The sequence below is a fragment of the Chiloscyllium plagiosum genome, chromosome 23 (genome assembly GCF_004010195.1).
Source record: "Chiloscyllium plagiosum isolate BGI_BamShark_2017 chromosome 23, ASM401019v2, whole genome shotgun sequence".
Lineage (NCBI taxonomy): Eukaryota > Metazoa > Chordata > Chondrichthyes > Orectolobiformes > Hemiscylliidae > Chiloscyllium > Chiloscyllium plagiosum.
This window is the reverse complement of record NC_057732.1, coordinates 48,989,371-49,008,475: the sequence shown is the minus strand read 5'-3', so window position 1 is coordinate 49,008,475 and position 19,105 is coordinate 48,989,371. Positions and strand designations below refer to the sequence as shown.

At 39.4% G+C, this 19,105-nt stretch overlaps 1 protein-coding gene across 1 annotated transcript in view; it reads left to right on the top strand.

The window, feature by feature from the left end:
* Positions 1 to 3,843: 3,843 nt before the first annotated feature.
* Positions 3,844 to 19,105, top strand: part of itih2 (inter-alpha-trypsin inhibitor heavy chain 2) — a 63,055-nt gene continuing 47,793 nt past the window's right edge. The window contains exons 1-6 of the mRNA XM_043713225.1: positions 3,844 to 4,068; positions 4,992 to 5,069; positions 8,525 to 8,557; positions 10,836 to 11,008; positions 12,880 to 12,984; positions 13,203 to 13,407. Of these exons, the coding sequence (XP_043569160.1) occupies positions 3,979 to 4,068; positions 4,992 to 5,069; positions 8,525 to 8,557; positions 10,836 to 11,008; positions 12,880 to 12,984; positions 13,203 to 13,407 (684 nt within the window). The 5' untranslated portion in view covers positions 3,844 to 3,978. The remainder of the gene's footprint in view (positions 4,069 to 4,991; positions 5,070 to 8,524; positions 8,558 to 10,835; positions 11,009 to 12,879; positions 12,985 to 13,202; positions 13,408 to 19,105) is intronic.

Below are 19,105 nucleotides of genomic sequence, written 5' to 3'. Positions count from 1 at the left end.
GAAAACAGCAATTTATGAAACTGCAGTAGTTTCAAACAGATTAATTCTAATAATCATCAGCTGTAATCACAAATGCCTATAACACAATGTGATGAAACACTGTTGTTAAAAATAAATCAGATTGATTCTGTTAGTCGGCATTGGATATTGTTAATTAAGTCAGGGTAATTTCAGCAAAGTCCAGTTATCACCTCTCAGATTCTGAAGAAGGGTCACTGGACCCGAAATATTGAATCTGCTTTCTCTCCACATGCACAGCCAGACCTGCTGAGTTTTCCCAGCAATTTCAGTTTGTGTTTCCAGTTATCATCTTTCAGGTTGAATACTGTTACACCATTCCAGCATTTTCTTAATCAAGTTGATGTTCTCTCCATAAATCAAAGTAATCAAACAGGTTGGGTTATCCTCAATCAAGTCAACCTATCATCAAGCTGCATAACACATCCTTGACTGATTGAAGAATAGCCTAAATTAAGATTAGATGCCCAATGAAATACATTAATGTTTGGAAGCTAATCAAAAAGAAATTCACTGATATATTCAAATGGACTTTTAATGTTAGTTCTATTTTGAGCTGTTAAAAATGAAAATATATCAATGTAGGCAAAACTTACAAAACAATGATGATGAGATTAAAAGCTGGTTGGAAGCCAGTTTGTCTCTTTTGATCACTGTTGTGCATCTTCCAATGAGGCTGATTTATAAATCATTAACTTTGACTTGTATTTGCCCAGCAGCAGGGCCATGAAACCTTTGAATTCTTTTCATTTCATTGACTCAATAAGATGACCAGATTCTATCCACTGAAGATTATTTTTTCCCTGATATTCTCATAGGAAAGATTGGGGTTTATCTGTTCGCTTGCTGTATGCAAACACAAATGGAAGCTCACTTAGGGAAAGAATCAATTCAAAGCCACAGATGTCAAGGAAGAAATTTAAGCTATATTAATTAAATGATTAAACATAGGAAGCACAAAGTATTCATCAATGGTGTAGTGTTACACTAGAGAGAACTGCTGACTTGGGCCACTGAAGATCTCTGACCCACCAGGAGAGGATTCAATTTTCATTATATGGATGTTCGAGGAGAAAGTGAGGTCTGCAGATGCTGGAGATCAAAGTTGAAACTTTATTGCTGGAACAGCACAGCAGGTCAGGCAGCACCCAGGGAACAGGAGATTCGACGTTTCGGGCACAGGCCCTTCTTCAGATTCCTGAAGAAGGGCCTGTGCCCGAAACGTCGAATCTCCTGTTCCCTGGATGCTGCCTGACCTGCTGTGCTGTTCCAGCAATAAAGTTTCAACATTATATGGATGTTGCCCATCCCTGAGACTATAGTTTATACAAAGCTAAAGATACAGTGAAGACCCTTAGAGCTCTATAAAACATAATTAATTTTTAAAAAATATTTAAGTGAAAGACACATGTCTTTAACTACTAAAGATATCTCAACTGCTGTCCTTTCCTACTCTGGGTTCTGTAACTAACCCCAAACATTATTACCCAGGATGGAACTCTTGTTGGCATCTTCACTGATGTAGGATACCTCTTCAGAGTTGTTAGTCTCAGAGTTACTGTGAAAATCAGGAGTTTCCTTGGCTGCTTTTTATACCTGCTAAACTGGCATTCCAATTTCCTTATTTGGAATTGCTTGTGAGACTTGTCCAATTCCAAATGATTTAACCATACAGAACGAGCAATTGTCAAACACCTTTGGTTTCTGCAAATCCTTCTCCCTTTTATGTTCTTAACTGTAAATTAGACCCCGATCGTTGGTCTTCACGGTAGCTGGAATGTCATTCTGTTCATTCTTTCTGACTACAGCTGGAACTTGGTAAGCTATTTACCTTAGAGAACTGCTTTCTACAAGGTCTTCTGTCTGGCTTGTAGCTAACTTGTTCCAACCCATTGTAAAGTCTTATTGATTCCCAAATCTTCAGCTTTATCCAACATAATTGAGCATAAACTGGTTGTGACAAAATGTTGTACACAAACTATGTTATTTGCCAGATCTCCCTTCTAATTGTTTAACTAGAAACAAAATCGTTTGCTTGTAACAATGGCTCTGAAAGGGCTCATTTTGGGACTGTATTAAGCTCAACCAATCAGGTGATGTAATGTACAGACTGAATCCTTATATTTTTCTATTGTTTTGATTATGTTCTGAAATGGAAACAGGGCTGTTTTTAAAAATCATGGACTGTGGAAGAGATTGGTGCATTTTTTACAAGTAAATTGCCAACACGCATTGTTGGCACTGTTTACATTGCTGCTTGTTTAAGCAGTTGGGAAAGGTTACAGCAGACTGGTTGGCACCAAGGCATGAGTACTAAGTGTGATTCATCCAGCAATAGGTAGCTGATGGGTCTATGGCTTGACGATCAGTTGTCAATGATAAAAAACCTTCAGAAACTTGGCTCTGTTCACCTGGATCTAAAAAGACAGGAAAATGAGGATATTTTGCATACTTTGATAAAATTTCTTTTTGTGATGACTCTGAGAATAGTACAGCTTCATTTCTAAAGTGTTCCCCAGTGAAGCATGACAGCAATTTGGTTTTGGGTGGGAAAAGGTGGAACACCTTAGGATCATCTGAGTCCACAGGTCTCGCAATTGTCTTTGTAACAATGTCTAACTGGTCAATGGAAGTTGTACTTGATTGTTATCATGCAATGAACTCCATCTTGTTTAAAGACAACAGTCTCCTCTCATTAAGATTCACTAGTGGCTTTCCTCTACCATTGTAAACCAAGCAGACTATTAAACCCAGTCAAGGAAAGAGGACGATAACAGCAATGCATCCCAAACCACAAGCTGGTAGTAGGTGGCATTCTAACAGAATAAATTCCTTTACTCTTCAAAAAGGTGGTGTTCTTCAGTGACATTACATAGAAGGTATTGGCCTATGCTAAGAAATGGTCAGATTAATAAATGTGCATGACTTGGAGTAATGGTTTCACACAAAGTTGCTGCTGTAATACTTCTCGGTGGTAGAAATGGCATTGCTGCGAGACACTATCAAAGTAAGTTTTTAATGTGTGTTTGGAAATCGAGGAAATTTGACCACAACCTGCTTCTAGCAGCTGCCAACTCTTAGTGATAACTGGAAATTGGCAATAATCCAATTTGAGGACAATTTACTCCTCAAATAAATTTAATATTGATTCAAGTCCTGGAAAAAAAATTGCAAACAGGTATTGTTAAATACAAAGTGCAAACGTTTATCTCTAAAAGGACTTGCCATCAATCAAATTCTCCCACAAGGAGGCAATGGTAAGGCATCAGTAGAATGACTGAAAATCATAACATCTTTCTTTCTGAGGGAAACAGAATGGAACTAAATGAACTGTTGTCATCTAACACTTTTCTTCAAAATCTGTGCATCATGGAGTCTGCATTTAAACTGGACAGCTAATTTTCCAGATTAAAGAAGCAAGTAAATTTTTTAATATAATGGAACTTGCCATTGGGCACATGTATAATTGGCGATCAACCAAGATGCAAAAGGTCCTTGAACCTTCCATTGAACATCTATAAACAAGAACGAGTTGCTTATGCTCCACCTGGCTGCATTCTTTATTAATTACTTGACATGCAACGTTATTGTTAACATTTGTACAGTAGGCCTTCCTCATTGATTGAGGTCATTTTAAGTTATTGTTTGAATTTCCCTGTTCCTTACTAAGTATCATAATGAAGAACCTTCAAAGCAAAGGAGAAAAAAAAATCAATCAGGTTTCAAACGGTTATCATCCAAAAGTACAGAGAGCATTGCCTTGTTTGCACAACCTTTATAGCTGTTTGCAGGTTTGGTAACATACTCAGTAATTATTGACCATAGCTCAGGGTAAAGTTTTAGTGAACTCAAGAAGGGAACTGCAAATGCAACTTTGCCTGTTGTTTCACCTGAATTTATAAGTGAGTTACCAGCAGTCTGTCTGGTGTTGGCAGCATCAGTGTGGGAACATCAGACAGCATGAAACTCCTCATTCTCTGTGCCTGGCTCTTTCTCGTGCCCGAAATACAAAGTTTTGAAATAATTGCAGGTGACTTTTCGGATGTGTCTGTAAGTGCCGATTGAAAATTTTGCACTTTATGTGTCTTATGTGCATTTTAAAAATGAATAATCAACATTGTGGATTAAATATTGCAAAGTAAACATCTGTCATAAAGATTTCAAGGTCTTGCTGTGATCTGACAAACTTTACAGAGCAATGATCAGTCTCTGAAGAAGTGATGTAGAAGAACCATCTCAGACTCGAAACATTAAATCTGTTTCTCTCTTTTTCCACAGATGCTGACAGCCTTACTGAGCTTCTCCAGCATTTTATCTTATTTTAAAAACTTAGACTCAATTTTTAAAACGTGATCTTTTTTAATCATTCATGGGATGTGGGTGCTACAAGCAAGACTGACATTAACTGGCCTGATTGGCCTGGTGAAGATGATAAGTCTTCTTGAATACAACTGACTGGCTTGCTAGACCATTTTTGAGTCAACTGGCTTGCTGTGGATCTGGAGACTCAGGCCAGACCAGGCAAGAAGTGCAGAGTTTATTCCCTGAAAGAGGATTTATATGATGATTCAGTAGTTTCATGAACTCTGAGCCTAGTTTTTCAGTTTTCGTTTTACTTATTAATTAAATTTATGTTCCCCTGCTTAGCTTTGAACAGATGTCACCACATCATTAGTTCTGGTTTCTAGATCACTAACTCAGTAATGTAATCACTAAGCTACTGTTCCCTGTAGTTTGCAAGATTGGAACAAAACAATGAAATAAATATGTTATTGGGTAGTGTGGCATTTTTGATTACTTGGGATTTTGGTTGTGAACATGGCTCCAGTATTTGTATTTTATCAGTTATTTTTAAACATGTCTTTGCATTGGGGATGTTTAATAAAATGCATATGTGTTACTAAAACCTGTTCTTAATTTGTAAAAGATCTGTGTTCTTGCTTGACCTCAATAAAAGCTTCTCTCTATATCAGCCCGTAGGAACTCCTGGATCTGACAAGATTGTGGATGGTCCTTCTGTAAATATAAACAAATATGAAAGACGCCAAAAGGTAAGGTTCAGTCCATTGAATCTGACAGCAATATACTTTAGTAGTATTCTAAATGAGAATTGCCTATCTGAATTGATATGTGTGCTAATCACTAAGGGTGTTGAAAAAAACATTTTGTTCATCTCAAAGATGTTGGTGAACTCTCTGGGATAAGAATAGATAATAATAACTCTGTACACAGTTGATTAGGAAACATTATAAAGCTTTCAAAAAGAATATAATTACAATGTTGTTACAGACCGGAAGCAGAGAAATCATTTGGCCTAGGCAATCACTAAGAATATTAAAAAGTATAATAACATTTCTTTCCAAGACAGTTTATTAGTTTGTGTTTAATGGGTGTCATGTGCCTTTTCAATTATTTTGATCATTTTCTTCTTGGTCCGCTCAAACTGCTGGCTCTTAAGAAAGAAAGAACTTGCAATGATACAACAGCCTTTGCAGCATCAGGATACTACAAAGCACTTTCCAGCCATTGAGATACTACCAAAGTGAAGTCACTGCTGTAATGTAGGAAAACACAGCAAGCTCCTGCAAACAGTAGTGAGTTACTGACTCTTCTTAGTGATGTAGTTAAAAGGTAAATAATGACAGCACATTAAGATGGGCTCCCCTGTTTTTCAGTGACTGCTGCAGCTGAGCCAAGGCTGATGAGATAGTTTCATGGGCACCATTGCTGACATTAGCTTTTAAATTCTGCATTTATTTAATTAATCGTTTTTAAATTCTGCAGTTGTCAATTTGGGTTGGAGCACATTTCTTCATCATCATTAGTCTGATCATGATAATCATTACGCCCCTGTTTTATTGACTCTGCTGCTCTCCACTTGACACATCAAAAGTGGAAGTCTTTCTTTCCGTTAGAAGATTGTTTTATAATTTATTTATTCGTGAAAGGGGTGGAGATCTGAATTTTAAGCTGTTCTTTTACCTTCTGAATGTTTACGAGTGTTACAATTCCAGTAATGTGAGTTATGAGATGTTAATAATTGTTTTGTCTTGACCCAGTTCCTGGCAAATTTACTTACAGGTAAATATTAATTAGCTCTATTATTGCTATTTTTTCCAAAATGATTGATCTTACCAAAAGGTAAATTATTAAAAATGGACCAATGTTCTCATAAGTATGGCATAGATACAAATGGAATTACGAAATCAGGCACATTGTTAGTTCTTTTTCTTTACGTTTATCTATAACCTGGGACTGAGTATTTGATGAGGGTAATGGGTCTCAAATATGAAAGGGAACTTTATTATTCAATACTAACAGTCTTTTATTTATGAACACAGAAAGTTCTTATATCGCTTTCCTTGTTAACTTGCTAAAGCCAGTATCAGGAATATGAATTAAGTAATGTTAAACAGAAGCAGTATCTTAAAAGGATATAAAGACTCACAATTTTGCTTTGATGGGTAGGAACCATGTGAAGAAAATTTATTTCTCATTGCAAAGAAAATGTCAGTTTTGATTTGCTGATAATATGAACAAACTGTGTCCAGTTAATTCTGTTTGATGGAAAACAGTATGTGAATGCTGAGCTTTATGGAATTCCAAAAAAGGAAAAGGAAAAGTTCTGTGGGACATTGTTACTTTTTTTCTTTTCCGTGTGCATTCAATACTTTTGGAGCTTTGTGCTCAGTCAAGCTATTAATTAGCTGATGTGACCTATCAAACATATGCAAGGCTGATGGAGAGATACAGAAGGGGAAAAATAGGTCAAAAGCGAATATTAAATTTGCTTTTAACAGAGGTGAGCTAGAATACACTGTATCTCAGAGATAAGGAAGTGACTTGGAATTCGAAAGTAGATGAAATTAAAGTCTCCTCTTTTGCCTGTTAAAGAGTTTGATTGAATTAAGTTGACAGAATTTTCGATACAAGGATGTGCTGTCCAAAACAGCTTAAGTCAACATCGCTCCAAAGAAACAAGCCAAATCTTGTTTTATTGGGACATGATATTATGTCTAAGCCAACATCAAGTGGAAGATGGTGACGGGGTGCTAATAACACTGGGACATAAATCCAGAGGCTCAGAATAATGCTTTGGGGCCTTGGGTTCTAATCCTATCAAGGCAGAATTTAAACTTACTTATTAAAAACAAATCTGGACCGTAAGGCTAATCCTAATAAAGGTGACCATTCAACAGTTGTAAAAACCCACCTGGTTCACTCATGATCTTTAAGGAAGAAAATCTAACATCCTTACCTGGTCTGACTTATGTGTGACTCCACACCACACAGCAATGTGGTTAACTCTTAACTGTCTTAACACACCACTCAATTCAGGTTTGATTAGGGATGATCAACATATGCTGGCATTGTCAGCAACACTCGCAAGATAAAACAACAAACTGAAGATTTGAAACAAAAACAATAATTGTTGGAGAAACTTAACTGGTCTAGCAACATCTGCAGAGAGAAAGGAGGGTCAACATTTCAAGCCCGGTCACTGTCTGTTCTGAAGAAGGGTCACTGAACTCACAACGTTAACTCTTCTTTCTGTCCAGGGATGTTGCCAGACCTCCTGAGTTTTTCCAGCAATTTCAGATTTTGTTTCAGATCTTCAGCATTTGCACTTCTTTATCTTACTTTGCTGATGTCATATTGGTAAACAGTCTGGGAAGTGATACATGTCAAGCCACCTGTTATGACACAGACAGGTACGAGTAAATGAAATGAGAGACACACTAGAGTGCTTCAGAAAAGGAATGTTCACCAATTCACAATGGTCAAGACTGTTAAAGACACCCTCTAGCTATGCCTGAGTTCATGTTTCAACTTTGAATCAAGATCCCAATGCACCACGATCATCACCTTTTAATCACTAGAACCGAATTAACAATTTTAGAGAAATGTTATTGAACCTTGCTGACTTTGAGTGTTAATTTGTAAAGAGGAGAAAGTGAGGACAGCAGATGCTGGAGATCAGAGTCAAAAGGTGGGGCTGAAAAAGAACAGCAGGTCAGGCAGCATCCGAGGAGCAGGAGAATCGATGTTTTGGCATAAGCCCTTCATTGGGAATGAGGCTCATGGGTCAGGGCTGAGTGATAACTGCGAGGAGGTGGCATTGGGGGGAGGTAGCTGGGAAAGTGATAGGTGGATAAAGGTGAGGGAGAAGATGATAGGTCAGAGGGGGCAATGATGGGTGAGTCCGGAGGACAGTGCCGAGTTGGAGGCTTGGGACTGGGATAGTGTGTGGGGGGAGGGGAAATGAGGAAGCTGTTGATAATGAACCTTTTTTTTGAACGGCTAATACTTGTGTTAAAATAATTATGTTTCCCACTTGTGGGACATAGGTGTGACTGACTGGCTAGCATTTTATTGCCCATCCTTAGTTGCCCGCAAGAAAATGGTGGTGACGTTTCATTTTGACACTGTACTGTTTTATAATGGGATAAACGAGTAACATTTTCTGAACATGAAGAAAATATTGTTTTACTGTTTTATTTTACAGAGAAGTGATGACAACAGCAAGGAGGAGGAGGAGGTAGGCTCACTCTATCTCATTATTCTGTAGTGTTTGAAGTTCCTGATCAGTTTAACCATTGTTCATCTACTGATCACGATGTTTGCAAGACCAGTAGGTTATTGACATCTTTCCTCTTACAGGCACTTCACTTTTGTAAATAATTGATATGCACAAATTTGCTTGTCTGTCCTCTGTCACTGATAGTAGTCCTTTATTGAAAAGTTGGTCAGGCCATTGAATAAATTGAACTAGCTCCTTGAGATGGTATTCCCTTCAATAAGGATAATTGATTGTTTCCTGCCTCATGTCTTTTTGAGAGATCGGAAGATAGACAGAAAAGTAAATGAATGAACAGATGGGTGATTACATCTGGCAGAAATCTAGCACATAAAGAATAAATAAAAAAGTAAGTGTTGGAGCAGGTCTGGCAGCTTCTTTGGAGAGAGAAAAACAGAATCTTCTCAAATACAATATGACTCTCTCAAGGAATATGTTGACAATTAAAATCACCCACTTTACTTACTCACCAGAGAATAAATTAGAACTGACGTTTTCATATTTATCTCGCTGATATCAAAACCAACTGGTCTCAATCACATGACTGGGACCTGACTACAATTTTTATTAGGTCATCCTATTGGTTGAATATTTGAGCTAGATGAGGCACCAAAGGGGTCTTTTAAAAATGTTTAAGTTCTCTGGAGGCACCAGGAAGAACAGGAGAGCTCTGCCAGGAGCCTCTGGGGAAGTCGGAGTCTCAGCTTTCATGGTTTCCTCACACATCATCCCGCCTTCAATCGCCAGAGAGCATGGAGTGAGCCTGCACCCAATTCTTCCACTTCCCCAACAGGCACAACATCTGGCACTGCTTTCCACTAACCCTCCACCTGGAATGTTGGGAAGTAGGGCTTGGAATGTAAATCAGGTGGTGTGGTTGGAATAGATTTAGCCTCATTCTGGCACAAGCTGGAAACTGTGATGAAGCTGCTCCTTTAACAAGGTTACACTGTCCTTGGCTTTTTTTCAGAGAGGTAGTAAAAGACACAGACTCCGAAAAGTCTGGCCTTGGATGGGTTTTAGGGCCAACCTGATTATAACTAACAAATACTGCCTCAGTAAAAAGGCTTTCAAGTTTAAATAAAAACACTGGTACAATGAAAGGGGAATAGCCAGTTCTTCCAGCTCAGCTTTTCTCTGGTTTGGTTATTCAGTGAAAGCAGGGGAAAGTGAGGACTGCAGAGGCTGGAAATCAGAGTCAAAAAGTGTGGCGCTGGAAAAGCACAGCCGATCGGGGAGCATCCGAGGAGCAGGACAGTCGACGTGTTGGGCAGGACTTGAAAGGCTTATGCCCGAATCATGACCCTCCTTATGCTCAGATGCTGCCTGACCTGCTGTGCTTTTCCATCACCACACTAATCACTGAAAGCAGTCAGCCAGTCAGTGAAGTTGCTAATCCAAGAAACAGCTACATGAAAGAACCAGCTCTCTCTGACATCTCTCCTGTAAAACCCTGTGTTTCATTTTACCTTTTGTGCCAAAGGGTGTTAAGGGGCATTGTTGCGAGTATTTGGAATAGCATCATTAAGTTGAGATGCTCTGTTGGGTTTTCGGACAGATTAAGTTATTCGGCATTCTGTTCTCTTTTGTTTGTGTTTCATTCAGTAATCTTGTAAATAAATCCTGTCTTGTTTAAGACTAAGTGGTTCGACCACTGCATCCCTCCTGGTAAATCTACGTTACATCTGCTTAACACAACTGGCAAAGTCTGGGCTACTTTCTTGAAATGTTTTAAGGGGGTTTAGCCTGATCCATAACAACATTAACTTTGCTAATGCAAACTACCATGAAAATTCATCAAAATTTATAATATCTATTAATCAACCTCTGAGGACAAAGTCCAAGTGTAGGCCAAATTGTTGAAAATTTCTTGCGTTTGCCAATAGCAACAAGTCTATGCCAAATAAATTTGGAAAACTTTAGCCTATAAGGTACAAGTCCATAATAGTAAATGCCCACATTTTGGGATGTGCTGTTAATCCTCATTCAGAAAGTATCTATGGATCCTAGGAAGAATTAACATTTCTTAAGCGGTGTAGACAATGCTCCTTTGAAGTTAAAATAATCAGAACTGGCCAAGGAACTGAAAGTGTCTTCTCTGTGCTGTTCCAAACCTTGAGCATCAAGTCTGCAGAAAGAGGGAGAGCAAGCATTTATTTTAATTTTAGAAAATTACAAGCAAGGTCCTGAGTTTCAAAATAACCAATGTTTTTGCTAAAACCTTTGTTGTGTCAAACAGGATCACATTGATGAACACATCACCATTCACAGCTATAAAGTTAAATCCATTATCACCTCGCGCTTTGCTGAAACAGTCTTCAGCACGAAGGTAGTGAATAAGGATTTGAGTCCACAGAATGTGGTGTTCAACGTAGAGATTCCCAAGGGAGCCTACATCTCAAATTTCACAATGTGAGTTCTGAAAGCAAGTAAAACTGTTCCTTCTAACAGCTCCTGATGGTTACTTTTGTAAACAGGGAAAGTGCACAGAATGTTCAGCAGAGCCTCTGTGTCAGGGTGAGTTCCTTTCTTCACAGTTTCTCTTTCAGATATTGGTCTTGCCAATCCTTGCCAATGATTTGTATCATTGTAAGCAAGGAGTGCTCTGGCCAAATACAGTATATCACTTCTACTGCTACCTCAGCTGGAATCTCCACCTTGATAATCAAATGTGGGATCCACGATTAATGTGGATTAATATGGCGCTATATGGTACTTGTATGGACACAACCATTGGGGAGGCTGATAGAATCACCTATGCATTTCCATGGGAGCAAGTTTAATCTGCTCCATCATCAAATGGCCATGGTTGTGATGTTGCCAAAGAGTGATAGCCAGTGGTCAGGTGTGTTGGTATGTGGTCAAGCAGAAGTTCTTGTTGAAAATCAGCAGGCTGAGCCAGCAGACAGGACAGATCAGGGGCTTGGGAGCACAGAATCCCCAGCAGAAACATAGTTAGGTTACACGAGGGTGAAAGGTTAGAGTGGATGACAGGTGTGGACAGGTTGAGGCGGTCAATGTCACAGTGGCAGTTGGAGATGAGGAGGTTGAGGGCATAGTGAGGGCACACACAGGGCCTTCCAGGAGTCTGCTACCTTTCTCGGAGTACTATATCTCTATCGGGCCTCAACAAAAATGAAAGAAAATCAAATGTTGGCCATTGTGGAACAACTTTATGAAGTGGCTGTGTTTAGAGGTTAGGGTATGGGCTGAACACAGTGACCTAACCAACTTTATGCAGCCAGGGCTCTTGGAAATTTGGAAAAGAAAATTGTATGCAATGACAACAAGGTGATTAATTTACTGTGAGCCCATTTATCACTGACAATGACGAAATGTAAACCACCCCTCCAGCCCACCATCCCAAATTGGTTATTCATTCTATTTCATCTTATACTGCAATTGTAAAGCATTAAATGTTAAGTTAAACAAAAGTTTTCATATTGTGATATCTTTTAAACAAACTCTTCTCACTAATGAAACAAGAACTGAAATTGCTAGAAAAGCTCAGCAGGACTGGCAGCATCTGTGGAGAGAAATCAGTTAACCTTCTGGGTCAAGTGATCCTTCCTCAGAAGTCTGATTTCTCCACAGATGCTGCTAGTCCTGCTGAGCTTTTCCAGCAATTTCTGTTTTTGTTTCTGATTTACAACATCCGGGGTTTTTTCAGTTTCTTCTCACTAATGACCATTTTACCAAAAAAGTAGGCAATTTGGTGAAGATTTTGGACTTTGGTATAGTTTTGTGTGTATTGGCTCATGTGAATCATCTTTGGGTTGTTGACTTGTATTTCACTGCTCAGTAAATCCCCAATTTCTAAATTACATGCAATGCTAGTTGATTAACAGAAGTCTACTTTTAAGAGAAAAATTAGAACAAAAATTATTTCCAAAATGAATGAAGTCTGGAGACAGAAGTGTTGTTTCAAAGGATAATCGTACTTCTTGGGCAAATTGACTAACGTGTTTCTTACGTGACAACACTTCAAAGGTCTTCGTTGGTTGTAAACAGTTCAGAAACATACTGTGGTCATGAAACATGTTTTAGATACAAGACTTTTCTTTATGCTAAGTTCTATGGAACTTTACCTCCCAGGTTTGATCTATAGAAAGAACATGATTAACCTCCAAACTCCTGAGATTAAGAGAGGGGAGAATAGATAGGATTCAAGGTAACTATGAAAAATGAAAAATGGGAAAAGTAGGTCAGATAATAAGAAGCAAAATAAACCTGCATCATTATTTTAATGGAATTAATAAATATGCTTTCCATCTGTCACACAGGACAGTGAATGACATAACATTTGTTGGATCCGTGCATGAGACAAATGTGGCCAGAAAACTTTATGCAGAAGCATTGGCCCAAGGGAAGGCTGCTGGGATTCTTAGGTAAAGTCTCCATTGATGTTTATGCTTTTTTTAATCCCGTATTACACATTTTGTTTGTAGTCCTGGATCTCCCCTCCTCACCTGGTGGATAACTGCTCTCCAAAGCCAAACACAAGATGATTCTCTTCTTTTCCTGTGTACATAATGAGTTGGCCAGGAAAATACTACATTATCAAAAAAAGGCCCTTCAGTAATTTCTCGATGTGTTTCATATTTAGGACATCAGCTCATGAGATGGAAAGTTTTAAGGCTGAAGTAAATGTTCCTGGTGGGAGCAAAGTCAGCTTTGAACTTTACTGTCAAGAACTGTTACAACGACGACTGGGGTTTTATGAACAAACTATCATACTCCACCCAGGAAGCTTAGTGAAGCAGCTCCAGGTACATTCAATAATCTTTCTTGCTACACTGTGCACTCAATGGGTTTCACTCTGACCGGATGGCAAGTATTATCTCCAAAAGAATTGCTGCCCATTTGAATTCTTACACTTCCTGTTGAGACCTTCCTTAAATCCCATCTCATTGGTAAAACTTTTTTTTATATTTTCCAGTACCTCTTTCTTTGGCTCTGAAATAACTCCACAAAGGCTGGTATCCCGTCAACAAGTCACCCTTTATTTACACACAGAGAGTCCTTGACACTGATTCAGCTCTCTCAGAGCCAGCTCCCAGAGTGAACAGAACCCCTAATGCTCCTGTTTATATCTGTCAGCCAGGGCTCCCTGATTGGATCAGGTTAACAGCCCTAGTCAGGGAACTCATGTTCTACACAATTTGGAGGGATATGGGCCAGGAGCAGGCAGGTGGGTATAGTATAGTTTGGGATTATGGTCAGTATGGACTGATTGGACCAAAGGGGCTATTTCTGTGCTAAATGACTCTATCATGGCTGACTTCATTATAGGGTTCATCATCTACAGAGCTCAATTTTGACTTGATGCAGGTGAGGTTTATTTAATTTGTTCTTGGAATGTGACTCGCTAGACCAGAAGCCATTGCCCATCCCTAATCACATTGCTGCAGGTCTGGTTTCACGTGTAGGCCAGACCAGTAAAAGATCCATAAAGGACATTAATAACCAGATGAGCTTTTACAACAATTGACACAGTTACCATGAGACAAGCATTATATTCCAGATTTTACTGAATTCAAATTTCACTACCTGCGATTCAAATTCATGTTCCCAGGTTTTATGGTTAGCTGGTCCAGTTAAATGCATTAAATTATGATTACAGAGGAACCTCAGTTACCCAACATTCAATTATCCGACTTTCGGATTATTCAAACAAGATTGCAAGGTCCTGATGCTCGGCTAAACTATGTTATCTGGCATTTGATTATCCAGCATTTGATTAATCAAATGAAAAACTCTCCAACTGTGATGATCAGATCATCAAAATTCCCTCTGTACACATGTTAAAGCTGCTACAATATGTTAGATTAGATTAGAATAGATTAGATTTAGATTTGTTGTCACACGTATATAAAACTACTGTGATAAGTGTTTCTTCGTGTGGTATATAGAAAGTGTTGCCACGCTTAGGCGCCATCTTGAAGCAATGAGCATAATGTTAGCAAGGTCTCTGACTTGCCATGGCTGAATAAGTACTTCGATAGGTATGTGAATAGGGATGGTCTGGAGGGATATGGACCAGGAGCAAGCAGGTGAAACTAGTTTATGTGGGATTATAGTCAGTACGGACTGGTTGGACTATTACTCTGCTGTATGACTCCACGGCTCTACCACTGATTGAAAACAAGTGTTGTAAATATATCAAAGTCAAATTCCAATTGTGTACACTTGTGTGGTAGGAACAAGACAGTGACCAGAATTTTTCTCAATTGGTTTGGCCCACCCTCAATTTTTGGAAGTTTCTCAGACTCAAGGAGACTCAAATGAAATACAAACTTCATGGTTAAAACAATTGATTTGAAGTCCATTGCGGTTTCCCTACGTAGGTTCACACCTTACTGCCTGTGCTTCTCATCCTTCCTGATTTTAAAGGGTCCTATGGTGATGTTGTAGTGTTCCTTTCTCTAGGCCAGAAGGTCCCCCAACATGCTAAGGAAGTATAAACATATATAAAGCACTGAAACTTTTCTTCAACCTGTGAGGCAGGGAATGGGTTGAAGGGGGAAGAAATGAAGAAAACTGCAAATTCTGGAAATCTGAAACAAAAACAGAAATTGCTGCAAAATCTCAAAGTCTGGCAGCATCTGTGGAGAGAAATCAAAGTTAATGTTTTGAGTCCAGTGGCCCTTCTTCAGAACAGAATGTGTTGAAGGTGTGAGCAAGTCAAAATGGGACCACAGCAATCTAGCCCTAAGACAATGCAATGACAAGAACCCCAGACTGATCCTGGACCACCCAGTGGATCTGAAAGGATCTATTCAGCCAGTGCTGCCCAACATTGACTTAATTAGCAACTTCTATGTGACTGCAAATACTGTACTCTCCTCGTCATTGTAGTTGACATTTAGTGGCGGGTCAAACATTTCAAATTCCAAACTAATCCAGGGGGCAACAGGAGATTAATAAATAAATAAATATTACAACTCTGATAGTTCAGTGGTTTAATGTGGCACATGCTATTACACTGAGATCTTCAGAGCGGGCAGATCACAGTTTTCTCCCTAAACTGTGCTGTGTTAGCTAACAGAGACATCGTAAATGGTCTCAGCATTACTCACATAGAAAACAACCATTAGTTAAGATTCCTGCTTCTGATTTGTGCATTACTTGGATGTTGTATGTGGATGGGAGAAAGTGAGGTCTGCAGATGCTGGAGATCAAAGTTGAAACTTTATTGCTGGAACAGCACAGCAGGTCAGGCAGCATCCAGGGAACAGGAGATTCGACGTTTCGGGCACAGGCCCTTCTTCGGGAATGAGCAGAGAGTGTTCAGCAGGAGAAGATAAAAGGTAGGGAGGAGGGACTTGGAGGAGGGGCGTTGGAAATGTGATAGTCTTGACCTCTCCGCCTCCATCCTACTCCCACCTATCACCCTCACCTTGACCTCTTTCCACCTATCACATTTCCAACGCCCCTCCTCCAAGTCCCTCCTCCCTACCTTTTATCTTCTCCTGCTGAACACTCTCTGCTCATTCCTGAAGAAGGGCCTGTGCCCGAAACGTCGAATCTCCTGTTCCCTGGATGCTGCCTGACCTGCTGTGCTGTTCCAGCAATAAAGTTTCAACTTTGATATCCAAATGAATCCAACAAGAACTGGACCAAGCATATGTGGTACTCATAATCTTCTTCATCCTAAGTATACGCATGATTTTACTACAACTGCTAAGTATTTCATCAGTAATATTTTCAGCAACATAACACAAAACATCGCAGATAAGAAAAACTGCAGCATATTAACATGCCAAATTTCCCCTAAAGTAAATGCATTAAAATTCCATCAAATTTGACAATATTGTTATGTATTTGGCTTTAAGGGGTTAACACGTAGGGGGTTCCATACAACAGCCAAGCAGGGTGAGATCAATAGTTGTGATGTTGAGAAGATATGCTCTTCTTCATTAGGGTAAATAAAACCACAGAAAGTAGACAAAATCAAACACAAAATATTGCTGAGGAAAGGAGTGAACAAAGACAGAAATGGGAACTATTTAAATGTAAATCTATGATTCGCTCCAGTAATAATATCTAACAATATTCAATATCTAGGATCATACCAAAAGAGTACTTTGAAGTATTAAAGGGATTTTCTGCTATCTAGTGATCTCTGAGGCATGAAGTTTCCCTTTCTTGATATGTGCAAGATCAAGACAAACACTAGGCATACAGTAACAGTGATATCACCGCAGGGAGTTGGCAGCCAATTACACTGAAGTATTCTCAAACAGCAAATCAGAAAGTAAAATGCAGTAAAATCTTCTACTCAATTAAAATTTCCACAGAGTAAATACAAATCATCAGTGATACACATGGGATTAAAGTAGCTGAAATATCATAACTTTTTTTTAAATTTGAAAAAAACATTATTGCCATAATAATGGCAAAAAAGCATCCCAGTGATATAACATTAGATTTCTATGAGTAACTATTGAGTTATTAAAATTAAATTGCATTTATATAGTAACTGTTATGGCCACAGAAAGATCCAAAATGCTTTACAGCCAATAAAGTACTTTGGAAGTACAGTCAGTGTTGACACATAGCAGGCAATTTACATGTAGCAAGCTCCCACAAAAAGAAATGCTGTACTAATTATTGAAAAAATATTGACTATGACACCTGGAACAACTTTCTCATCAGTGGTGAGGTTCTGGAACCCACGAGTTCAAAGGGTAATACAGGCAAAAACCATAATCACATTAAAACATGCGGTGGAACAGTCAATGGGTTTAGGAATCAAAATTTGGAGAGTGGGATTAGTGTGACGAGGTATTCATCGACTGGTATGGACATAATGTGCCAGACGACTACCTTCTGTGCATGAAATCTTACTGTGTTTTCTATGTATCTATAACTCTTATTAAAAATAGTGCCATTGGCTCTTCTATGTCTACATTAGAGGACAGACAGGCCTTCACTTAGTAGGCTCTCGTCAAAAAGATAGCAGCTTAAATCTTCCAACTTCCCTCACTGGATTGGAATGTGTTGCTGGAAAAGCGCAGCAGGTCAGGCAGCATCCAGGGAACAGGAGAATCGACGTTTCGGGCATAAACCCTTCTTCAGGAATGAGGAAAGTTTGTCCAGCAGGCTAAGATAAAAGGTAGGGAGGAGGGACTTGGGGGAGGGGCGTCGGAAATGTGATAGGTGGAAAGAGGTCAAGGTGAGGGTGATAGGCCAGACTGGGGTGGGGGCGGAGAGGTCGGGAAGAAGATTGCAGGTTAGGAAGGCGGTGCTGAGTTCGATGGATTTGACTGAGACAAGGTGGGAGGAGGGGAAATGAAATTTTCAGCTCTGATCTCCAGCATCTGCAGACCTCACTTTCTCCTAGCCATAGTGAAGCCACACAGTGTCTAACTCAATGACTCGTCTCTGGTAAATACGAACGTTGTTGATCTCCTCTTGTGTTGAAATCAGAAACAGACATGAAGGTGACAATTGGAAGCCACCCACCCTGCACTGAGACTGAAGCCAGCCGTCTCTGGTTTGATGTTTTCAAGAAAGACCTTTATATCTGCGATGGGAAGATTTGGGTGTCAATCTTACAAGGTAATGCAACAATATCATTAAGGTAGAGATGGATTGTTTGTAGTGCCACCCCTCAGTGAAGTTGTTAATGAATAAATAGAATACATAAAGAAAGAAAGTCACATTTGTATGAACCTCAGCAAGGCTCATTACGGTCAATGAAATTTTTTTTACTCAGCCAATGAAACAGGGCACAATAAGCTCCCACAAACAGCAATATGATAGTTGCCAAGTGACCTGCTTTTGCAATGTTGATTGGTCAGGACTCCAGGGTTAACTCCCTTACTATTCTTTAAAATTGTGCTATGGTATCTTCTCCCTCCACTTGAGAGGATAGAATCATAGAATCCCTACAGTGTGGAAACAGGCCCTTCAGCTCAACAAATCCACACCAATCTTCTGAAGATCCATTCCCCTATCCTATTATCCTATACTTACCCGTGACTAATGCACCTAACCTGAACATTATGACAATTTAGCATGACCAGTTCACGTACCCTGCATGTCTTTGGATTGTGGGAGGAAACCTGAGCACCCAGAGGAAACCCACACAGACATGGGGAGAATGTACTGTCGCCCAACGGTAGAATCAAATGCAATACCCTGGTGCTGTGAGACAGCAGTGCTAACCACTGAGCTACCATGCCAGATAGATGCGACCTTTTTTCTTAACAATTCGCCTCTGACTGCACACCCCTGCTCAGGACTACACTGGGGTATCAACCCAGATTAGAACTTTCTAAAGAGGCATTTTGCCCACAATATTGTAAATCAGCGTTCAGGGTTCAAGTAGTGAGTCACGCTAATTCAGAGTGCATCAGTGCTGAACGGTACTGTCTTCCATGTGCGTCAATGATCAGATAAAGGTCTCTGAGTGTTGAATAAATTATCCCCTCCCCACACAACACATACACACACACCCACTCTCTTTCTGTTTCACACACACACGTATACACACACACACAC